The 10,128-nt window shown below is 63.2% G+C and overlaps 1 protein-coding gene across 1 annotated transcript; it reads left to right on the forward strand.

Annotated features, from left to right (window-relative positions):
• Positions 1-2,864: 2,864 nt before the first annotated feature.
• F7 (coagulation factor VII) lies at positions 2,865-8,802 on the forward strand. The gene is made up of 8 exons (XM_060128941.1): positions 2,865-2,934; positions 3,931-4,091; positions 4,617-4,641; positions 4,714-4,827; positions 6,161-6,301; positions 7,135-7,244; positions 7,489-7,612; positions 8,160-8,802. The coding sequence occupies exons 1-8, from the start codon at positions 2,865-2,867 to the stop codon at positions 8,756-8,758; spliced, it is 1,344 nt and encodes a 447-aa protein (XP_059984924.1). The 3' UTR covers positions 8,759-8,802.
• Positions 8,803-10,128: the final 1,326 nt, after the last annotated feature.

Consider the following 10,128-nt stretch of genomic DNA (forward strand, 5'->3'; position numbering starts at 1 on the left):
TTTTTGCAGGTGTCACCTGAACCGATGCTGTCACAGGAGCCCAGGGAAAACCTGAGCTCCCGGCCCCCCCTGCCCCCCCCCCCCCGCCTGGCATGTCCTGTGTGGAGCTGTCCTGAGCACAGCAGAGTTTATCTTATTCAAATCAAGGCAGAACTGGAAAGAAAACTCTTCTGTTTTACTGTGTTTTGTGTTTCAGAAACAAATTCTGTTCCCTGGAAACGCTTCTTTCTGGGTCTGATTGGGGCAGATATTTTTATGTGCGTGTATATATGTCGATGTGTGTACATACGTCCCCACTGTGAGGGGTGTATTTATAGCCTCCAAGCTGCTGGCGATGTGTCGCTTTACAGCCCCCCGAGCCCCAGGCCCCTGCAGCCCAGCCCACGGGCTCCGCGTCCTTGTGCAGGGCCAGGCCTCTCTGAGCGCGTAGTGGGCGGCGTACAAGCGCGGCAGCTTTCCTCCGTGTATAAGTTATTTGGAAAATGATGCTTCACGTAATTTACTGAATATATTGATTGTTCAGGCACCGTTCCTGCCATCCCAGCCTGGGACTGACCACCACTTTTGTGATCTCTTCCTCATAAAAGCACTTTAAAACCTCATGTTTCAGTCACTGTTCCTTTTTTTTTTAACTGCTGATGTAAGTGAAATTTAAAAATCCGAGTTCTTTACTGTATGGCTGGTGTTTGAATAAACATCAGCACCTCTTGCTGTCGGCCGTCCTCTGTAAAGGCACAGGATCTGGAACTGGGTGGCCCTCACTGGAACGCCCCCCCCCAGATGCCAGCGTGCGCCGGAGGGGCCCAGGGCGAGTGGGGCCTCCTGACCCCTGAGCCCCCTCCCCTCCCCCCTCTGTCAGGGCTTCTCCTGCAGGAATAAGATAGGGTGAACTCTGTACCTGTGCTCGGCCGGCTGGGAGAAATAGTACAAGTGTCAGTGGGCGTAGTGGCTCCTCGAAGCCTGCAGCGTCCCCTCCACCTCTGCGGGGACCCCCGTCACCCTGGACCTGAGGGCCTCTGTCCTTCGCATTGCCCTAATTCACGCTGATGCCCTATGCCTGGCAGGTCATTTGTCTGCGGAAACCCGGTTCAGTGGTGATGCTCTGAGAAGCCCTAGAAGGAGCAGAGTCTTTTCTTCACCCCCGAGCCTTGTCCCTACTGGGCCTGTGGTCAGGATGCCCCTCACGTGGCTCCAAACACAGGTGCAGCTCAGCTCCGTTCGAGGGAAGCCAGGGGCACCGGGCTGAGAGCACCCCCTAGGATCCCTGTCCGCCTGGACCCCAGAAGGTGATCCTGCTTGGATATAGGGTCACTGCGGGTGCAGTTGGTTAAGATGGGGTCATGGTGGCCCCTAGTCCAATGACTGGTGTCCTTATAAGGAGCAGGAAATTTGGACACACACACACACACCAGGCGGGAGCTGGAGGGCTGGCTCAGCATGTCAGGGGTACCAAGGGCCACCAGAGCCCCAGGAGCTGGAAGAGGCCGGAAGGACCCTCCACAGAGCCTCTGGAGGGAGCTTGGCCCTGGGACACCTGCCCAGACCTGGGACTGGATAGATTCCTGTCGCTGGAGCCCCTGGGGGCGGTGCTGGGTCAGGCGGCTGGAAAGGAGCACTGAGTCAGTGAGCAGTGACCGCGCTGTACTCGATCTCAGAAGGCGCGCGCGCAGCCCTGGAGCCGGAGGAAGCCCCGGGCAGTGGCCGCACCCGCAGGGGTGGCAGGTGGCGCTTCTGGGGCCCTCGCAGGACAGTGCGCGCCCCCAGGCTCTCGGCAGGACGAGCAGCCCCGCTGCCCCGCAAAGGAAGTAGGGCTCAGAGGAATGAGCCCCCTCCTCCCCAAGCTGGGAGGAGACGGACCTGACAGCACCCTGCCAGGTGGTCTGACTCCAGAGCTGCTGCGCCCACTGGGCCCAGGCGGCGCCACGAAGGGCTGTGAGAGTCCCTCCCCGCCCCCTCCTCTCCCCCTCCCCCCTTCACAAATAAATTCCTGTATAACTGAATTCCTAAACAATTGTTGACAGTGACAAATAGAAATTCCAGAGGTGATAAGTAAAATGTTGTCCTCTAAGGACTGCCTTCCATCTGGGGAGGGAGTAGCGCCGGACCAGCCTGGAACAGCTGGGTCTCCCTGCTGCCCCTCTGAAGATAAATGGCAGAGCTGGTGTCCCCAGCCTCCACCTGTTTATGGAGAGGCGGCTGGACGCCTGAGTGAGGCTTGCAGGGTGACCGCCAGCCCAACGGGCCCAGGACAGTACCAGTTAAGTCTGGAAAGTCCAGCGTCCTGAGAAACCCTTTCGTGCCTGGCGGCCAGGATAGCTGGTCACCCCAGCTGGTGGCCTGGGCCCAGGAGGGCATGAGGGACAAGACCCGGGCGCCCCAGGGCTGAGACGGGGGCAGGGGCTCCGCGGGGGGCGCGCACCCCTCCCCCTCGCGCTCCCAGAGGGGCCCTTCGGCTGAGAAACCAGGCCTCCCCTGTGACAAGATATTCACATTCACGCCCCAAACCTGCTCCCCTTTCCCAGTACCATCACTGCGGGGGACGGCTCTCCACCCGCACTTTAGTTCTGTTTCCCAGCTTGCCGTCCTAGGTCCTCGGGCTGCAGGCTTCTGAGCTGCATTTGAGCTGCACACGCCACGGGACACGCATCCCGACACCCGAGTCTCCTCTCGGACAAGGAGCCTGACTCCCCAGGCCCGTGCCCTGGGGCGGCCCGTCTGTCCGCTCAGCAGGCACTGGGCGGGGGACCGCACGCCCAAGTGCTTGGGAGGCGAGGCCTCCCTCCCCCACCCTCTCGGGCTCTTGGAGAACTTTGCCCGCCTCCCCACCTGGAAAGTCAACAGACAAAGCGACCCAGGGCCTCGCCATGGCTCCTCGGCTCCGGGGGCTGGCCCTCCTCTGCCTTCTGCTGGGCCTGCGGGGTTCCCTGGTGGCAGGTACGTGAGGGAGGTTTCCCCATTCACCCAGCGGAAGGGCAGCCGACCCCCAAAGCCGGCCCATGTGCTGGGCGCTCCTGTTTGCTGGCAGCTCTGCTCTGATCTGCTCTCCTTCCGAAAGGCAAACGGTGCCCAGGGCCTCGCCCAGCATTTGGAGGAAAGGCTTCGGGGAATTCTTTTCCAGACTTTTGGGAGCCGTGGCGTCCGCCGGCCACAGTGGGCACCCCCCGCCTGCCGCCAACACCCCCCCACCCCCTGGCACAGGATCTGGGGCTCAGGGGTGCCTCTCTCACTCTGCTCTCTCGGCCTCTCGGTGGGGGGCTGGTGCGAGGGACGGTGTGGGGACGCCGGACCGTGATGATCTGCCACCACGCCAGTGACCCCTGCACCCCGTCCTCACAGACGCTGGGAGGCCTGAGCCGGTTAACACGGGGACGGCTCTGTGAGCTGTCATCGTGACTCTCCAGCCCCGAGGGGCGGCCGAGGTGGGAACCAGGCACCGACACTGTCCCGTAAAGTCCGCTCACGTCGTCCCTCAGATCCCACGGCCAGACTCTGGGGTCCGAGAGGCAGACCGCCGTGGTGCCGTGGTGCCGTCGTGGTCCCTCCTGCTTGTCTTCTTTTTTCACTTAATATCGCACCTTCTTAAGCATCACGGGGCACCATCGTTTATGCTTCAGGTTGTCTCCAGCTTTCCTGATGGCTGGGTCTCTGCAGGTCTCAGAGCATTTCCTTGGGATAAACTCCTAGAAGCGAAGGGACCAGGTCAAGGGCGTGAACGTGTTGCGATGACTCACTGAGCACATTGCCTTCCTCCGGCACATAAAGCTGTGCAGTGCTCCCATTGCAAACTCAGCCAGGCCTGTGGACAGGAGCCCTCTGACTCCCATTACCTAGCAGAAGGGATGGTGGGAACACTTCCTGTGGAGGGCGGGGTGGGGGACGGGAGGCTGTGGGCCCCCCCGGGCGTCCAGCGTCTCACGGCCCGCCCTCCAGTCTTTGTCTCCCAGGAGCAAGCCCACAGTGTCCTGCACAGGCCCCGGCGCGCCAACTGGTTGCTGGAGGAACTGTGGCCTGGATCCCTGGAGCGCGAGTGCAGGGAGGAGTTCTGCTCCTTCGAGGAGGCCCGGGAGATCTTCCAGAGCAAGGAGAGGACGGTGAGCTCGCCTGGGGCCCGCGGGCGTGCGGCGGCCACCCCGTGGTTGTGAAGCCTGCTTTGATTCTCACGACAACCCTGCAAGTTTTACTTCATTGGCCAAAAGATTCCGCGGGAATCCCTTTCACTGACAGGGCCTCTGTGGTCGGCAGAGCCTCTGCGGCCGGTCCCGCTCAGCGGGTGACTGGACAGTCGATGCAGCATCCGAGGAGGAACTGGGGGCTCAGGGAGCGGGGGTGTCTTGTCCGCGTTCACAGCTCGGACGTGGCACAGCTAAAGCCTGGGGATCCTGACTTGGGCGAGGAAACCTGTGACCTCTGGTGGCCTTAGCGATGGCGGGTGGATGTTAGGACAAAACTCGCTTCCCCTGGATGCGCCCGCCTCGCCTCCAGAGGAGAAAGTCTGGCTTTCAGAGCCCACGCGAGGCCCAGGTCCGAAGGCCCAGCCCGCCAGCCGCTTCCGCGGGGCCGCGCGCACTGCCTCTGGCATGCGCCTGCGCCACGCACCTCCCCCTTTGCTCCCTCAGAATCAGTTCTGGATTTCTTACAACGGTGAGTACGTGCCCGGCCGACGTGATCTGCCCGCCAGCCCCTCTCGGCATCCTAACTCTGACTTGCCCACAGACGGGGACCAGTGCGCCTCCAGGCCCTGTCAAAACGGGGGCTCCTGCGAGGACCAGCTGCAGTCCTACCTCTGCTTCTGCCTGGATGGCTTCGAGGGCCGGAACTGTGAGACAGGTGAGGACAACCGGGGCCCCCGGGGGGGCTGCTGAGCACGGCCTGGGGGGAGGTTGGCCTCCGTGACCTGGAAGGGCCTCAACCTGAGAGTCTCGGATCTGGGGTTCTCAGGTGCTAATTCTTCCACTTGTGATGCCCTGTCCCCTTCTGGGCTCCCGGCACTGGGAAATTCTGACGCACCCGGAGGGGCCCGGGGAATCACTGCATCTCCGTCAGCTCCACACATCCCCATGGCGAGGTGGTTGGGGAAGCTCGGCCTTCCCTACTTGCTGTCACAAGGGTAGGCCCAGTATTACAGCATCACACAGCTCAGGGCTCCCCAGACCACCCTCAGCGTCAGTCATCTGCTAGGCCAGCGTGCTCTGAAGGCCGACACAGGCACGGTTACAGTTACCACACGGAAAGGATATGGGTTCAAACAGCCGAGGGGCCAGTGTGAGCTCCCAGCGGCTTCTTCCCGGGAGCCCTGTGGATGGTGTTCTGTTCTCCGAGACCATGTGGGACAGAACTTACAGAGACTCACCCGCCAGGGACGCGCCCACAAGCCCCAGTGTCCTGAGGTCCCACTGGGGCTCAGGCACAAGGATGTGGCTGACCCCCATGTCCAGCCCTTCCAGGGGTCGCGCTGATGCCAGGTGGCCCCAGGCCCCCAGGAAAACAACACACGTATCAGGCAGCTCAAATCAAAGTGGACGACTTCATCAGAGGGGCAGTCACTTCCTGGGACCCCGCCCCACCTGTGAACATTCTGATGCCGCCTAGCTCGCCTCAAAGGACCACGGTCGAAGAGGGAGGGCAACGGCCAGGGAGGAGGGTCCCCGCCGGTCACCTGGGGCTTGGGTGCTCAGCGGTCCTGGTGTGAATTCACCTCCAGGACAGGCCCTGGACTTGCAGAGCGAGCCAAGCCCGTGTCCACAACAAAGCTCCCTTTTCCAGAGGCAGGTTGGCCAGCGGCCAGCCCGGGCAGCTCCCCGGGGCACCAGGCCCCGGCTGCAGACCAGCCTCCTGGCTCTGACTGCTTGCGGGCAGGCCTCCGATTGAGTCGGACTCGTCCACCGTCCCCAGGGGCCTCTGCTTTCCCCAGCCCGGGAGGGATGACGCTGTGGAGGCCACAGCGTGCCTGCCCCGCATGCCCACTGGCGAAGCTGCTCGGACCTGGGACCCTGCCCCAAGCTCCAGGTCGTGCCCTTCTGGGTCGGTCTGCCGAGTGGGCTGGTGCCAGGCTGTCCCTGGAGCCGGAAGCTGGGCGCCACCTTCGTGCAGAACACAGCCCCTGGCCCAGGCCTGCTTGCCCTGACCGGGGCCCCCTGTCGGCCACGCCCTCTGCCCTCAGACAAGAACAGCCAGCTGATCTGCCCGAATGACAACGGTGGCTGTGAGCAGTACTGCAGGGATGACGCGGAGGCTGGGCGCACCTGCTGGTGCCACGAGGGGTACGCGCTCCAGGCGGACGGGGTGTCCTGCACGGCCACAGGTAACAGGTCCTCGGGGACCAGGTCTAGGGCTGGTGGTTTCATTGTCCTGATACACGTCTCCCCGTTGGCTACAAGATGGGGTGCAGGGAAGCATAGCATCGCTGAGCATCTACCAGGCACTGCCGGCGCGCTCTGCGCGTCGCGGCAGAGGAGAAGCTGGGGTGGAGGCGGCCGTCCCGCCCCCAGAGCAGAGAGGGGCCACGGTGGGCGGGGCGGAGCCCCGGAGCCGGGGGGGAGGTGCAGAAGGCGGGCGCTCGCCGCCCACCCCCGCTCCCCGCGCAGCACCACACCCAGTGTCTGTACTGACGGCAGCACGGTTCTGGATTCCAAGTCTCTTCAACGGCAAGCACTTCTGGGAAAATGGAAAACGTCTCCAAACCAGCCTAAAGGCGACGGGGCTGCAGCCCCCAAAGCTGACCCCACCCCCAGCCCTGCGTCTCTCCAGAGGTGGATGGACCCAGCCTTGTCTAGGAAGCCTGAAACTCAGCTGTCGCCTCTAAAGTCTTTCTTTTCTGGCCTGGGGCTTTCCTGGAGCAGGAAGGAAAACTTAGAGCCCGTCAGAAGAGCAGCCCGATTGTCTGAGATGCCGGTCACCTTACACAGCTTATCCTTTACACCTTTAGTGACCTCAAGCTGCACGTCTTCCCCCCTTGGAAAATGCGCGGGACCCAGTCTCCAGGACCCTGGGCCATCTGCTTCCCCGGCAGCTCCCTCAAGGGCCTGCCGCAGCCCCGGGCAGGACCAGAGGCGCAGCCGCCCGTCCGCAGGGCCCCTGGCCTTTCTCACCAGCACCCCACACATCCCCACGTCTTGCTGGATTTGTTTTACACAGTTGAATATCCGTGCGGAAAAATACCTGTTCTGCAAAAAAGAAACGACAGCAACCCCCAAGGCCGAATCGTGGGTGGTCACGTCTGCCCCAAAGGGGAGTGCCCCTGGCAGGTAAGGCTCCAGGAGCACTGGGTCGAACGTGGGTGACGATCCCGGGCATGCACAGAGCAGTCCAGCCCCGGCGGGCCCACCGTCTGGCCACTCCCTTAGCTGGATGGAAACGGCCTGTAAAGCAGCCCCCATCCGGGGTGCACGGGAAAGGGGGGCCCCCCATCCGGGGTGCACGGGAAAGGGGGGCCCCCCAGGCAGCCACGACGGGAACGCGAGCTTCCAGCATCTGCTGTGCCCTTGTCAGGCCATGCTGAAGCTGAATGGGGCGCTGCTGTGCGGGGGCTCCCTGCTCGACACCGTCTGGGTGGTCTCCGCAGCCCACTGTTTCGACAGACTCAGAAGCTGGAGGAACCTGACAGTGGTGCTGGGTAGGTTGCGGGGCGCCTCCTTCTGCCGGGAGACGATCCTTGAATGATAACCGCGGGGCCAAGATTTGGGGCTTCCACGACCAGTGACCTTCCCCACAAAGAGAAGTGGCAGCGTCTGGGCAGACCCCATACCCACAGCGCCACTGTGGCCACCCCCTCAGCCTCTCTGCCACCCAGATGCGGCCCTGGGGTGACGCTGCTCCCGCCAAGGTCCCCGAAGGGGTGCCCCACCCAAGGCTGCGCTGCCCGGTGGGTTTAGGGGACGACGAGGACCCCAGGAGGGCCAGGCCCCGTCTGGAAGAACCAGGCGATCGGGGCACCCTCTCCTCACCCAGCCACGGCTGCCCGCCCGACCCCCTCACCTGCCTCCAGCACCTCGGGGCCATATCCGCCCCGACTCACACCCACGCCGACCCCCCGGCAGCCCCAGGAGGCTGCTCGCCCACCGGGGGTGGGGGACGCAGGGCCCCTCCTGCCCGACAGGAGACACTGGCCCGGGAGGCGAGGCGGGGAGTGAGTGGACGGTCCGCCCCCGCCCCCGCCGCAGGCGAGCACGACCTCAGCCAAGACGAAGGTGACGAGCAGGAGAGGCAGGTGGCACAGGTCATCATTCCCGACAAGTACGTCCGGGGCAAGACGGACCACGACCTGGCCCTGCTGCGCCTGGCGCGGCCCGTGGCCCTCGGCGACCACGTGGCGCCCCTCTGCCTGCCCGAGCGGGCCTTCGCGGAGCGGACGCTGGCCTTTGTGCGCTTCTCGGCCGTCAGCGGCTGGGGCCAGCTCCTGGAGCGCGGCGCCACGGCCCTCCGGCTCATGGCCGTGCACGTGCCCCGGCTCCTGACCCAGGACTGCCGGCAGCTGTCGCGCCGGAGGCCCGGAGGCCCCGTCGTCACTGACAACATGTTCTGCGCCGGCTACACGGACGGCAGCAAGGATGCCTGCAAGGGGGACAGCGGGGGCCCGCACGCCACCCACTTCCAGGGCACCTGGTACCTGACGGGTGTCGTCAGCTGGGGCGAGGGCTGCGCAGCCGCCGGCCACTTCGGCGTCTACACCCGGGTCTCCCAGTACACGGCCTGGCTCCGCCGTCTCATGGGCTCCCCACCACCCTCGGGGGGCCTCGTCCGGGCCCCGCTGCTGCCCTAGCACCCGCCCCGCAAATAAAGCCGTCGTGTGTGCCCGGTCTTCCCGCGCCAAAGCCGGAAATTCTCCTGTGGTTCTTGGGGCGGGGGAGGGGGAAGCGGAAACAGAGACGGAGAGACAGAGAGACACAGAGAGGAAGACAGGGAGACTGACAGACAGAGAGAGACTGAGGGATGGAGAGACAGAGAGAAACCTGAGGGAGATTCTGAGCAGCTGGACAGAAAGAGAGACTGAGTGTCAAAGAGGCAGACGGGGCGGGGGGGGGGGGGTAACGACAGAAGGTGGCACACTGGGCAGAGCACGCGGGGGCTGGGTGCGCCAGGCCAGCAGCAGGGGCGCGAGTGTCCACCCCCAGTGACGTGTCCACCCGTGGTGACGGTGCCGCTTCCCCACACGTTCGTCTCTCACTCAAGCGTTTCATCTTCATTGCAGATAAACTGTTAGCATCCGCCACTCACTGTGCTGAATATCCTTCCGGATCTTTTCTTTTCTTTTTATAAATTTATTTATTTTTGGCTGCATTGGGTCTTCGTTGCTGCGCGCAGGCTTTCTCTAGTTGAGCCGAGCGGGGGCTACTCTTCGTTGCGGTGCGTGGGCTTCTCACTGCGGTGGCTTCTCTTGTTGCAGAGCATGGGCTCTAGGCGCACGAGCTTCAGTAGTTGCGGCACGTGGGCTGTTGTTGTGGTTCACGGGCTCCAGAGTGCAGGCTCAGTAGTTGTGGCTCGCGGCTCAGTAGTTGTGGCTCACGGGCTCTAGAGCGCAGGCTCAGTAGTTGTGGCACACCGGCTCAGTAGTTGTGGCTCACAGGCTCTAGAGCGCAGGCTCAGTAGTTGTGGAGCATGGGCTTAGTTGCTCTGTGGCATGTGGGATCTTCCCGGACCAGGGCTCGAACCCATGTCCCCTGCATTGGCAGGCGGATTCTTAACCATTGCGCCACCAGGGAAGTCCCAGATCTTTTCTAAGTGTGCGAACTTTACGGTAACACGCGGCCTCATGCTCTGCACACCTGCTCCCCCACTGACAGCAAGCAGCTGAGCCTCCTCCAAGCCCCCGTGGCTGCCTGCCCTCCCCGAACTGTCCAGAGGCATTTCACGGAGACCCTCGTGCTTATCTCTGAGCAGGTCGCCTTCACAATCGCCAGCTTCACTAAAGTGAACCTTGCACGAGGCTGTTTCCAAACACAACAGCTCTCATGGATTTGGAGGCTATAGTCCCCAACCCTGAGGACTGGGTGTCTCTTCCAGCTGAGGCCCCAGCAGATGACCCCTGCCTGGGGACCAGCAGGGATGTTGCAAAAATGCAGGTTCCCAGGTCCTGCCCAGCTCAGTGGGATAGGGGTGAGGCCCCTTGACCTACCTTCTTATCGAGTCCCT

This window comes from Lagenorhynchus albirostris, chromosome 18 (genome assembly GCF_949774975.1).
Source record: "Lagenorhynchus albirostris chromosome 18, mLagAlb1.1, whole genome shotgun sequence".
Lineage (NCBI taxonomy): Eukaryota > Metazoa > Chordata > Mammalia > Artiodactyla > Delphinidae > Lagenorhynchus > Lagenorhynchus albirostris.

Excerpts from the sequence above, each read along its gene's own strand:
- F7 (XM_060128941.1), top strand. The coding sequence starts at position 2,865 with ATGGCTCCTCGGCTCCGGGGGCTGGCCCTCCTCTGCCTTCTGCTGGGC. Across the intron at positions 4,092-4,616 it reads TCCAGAGCAAGGAGAGGACG|AATCAGTTCTGGATTTCTTA; the intron begins GTGAGCTCGCCT and ends TTGCTCCCTCAG. Across the intron at positions 7,613-8,159 it reads GAACCTGACAGTGGTGCTGG|GCGAGCACGACCTCAGCCAA; the intron begins GTAGGTTGCGGG and ends CCCCCGCCGCAG.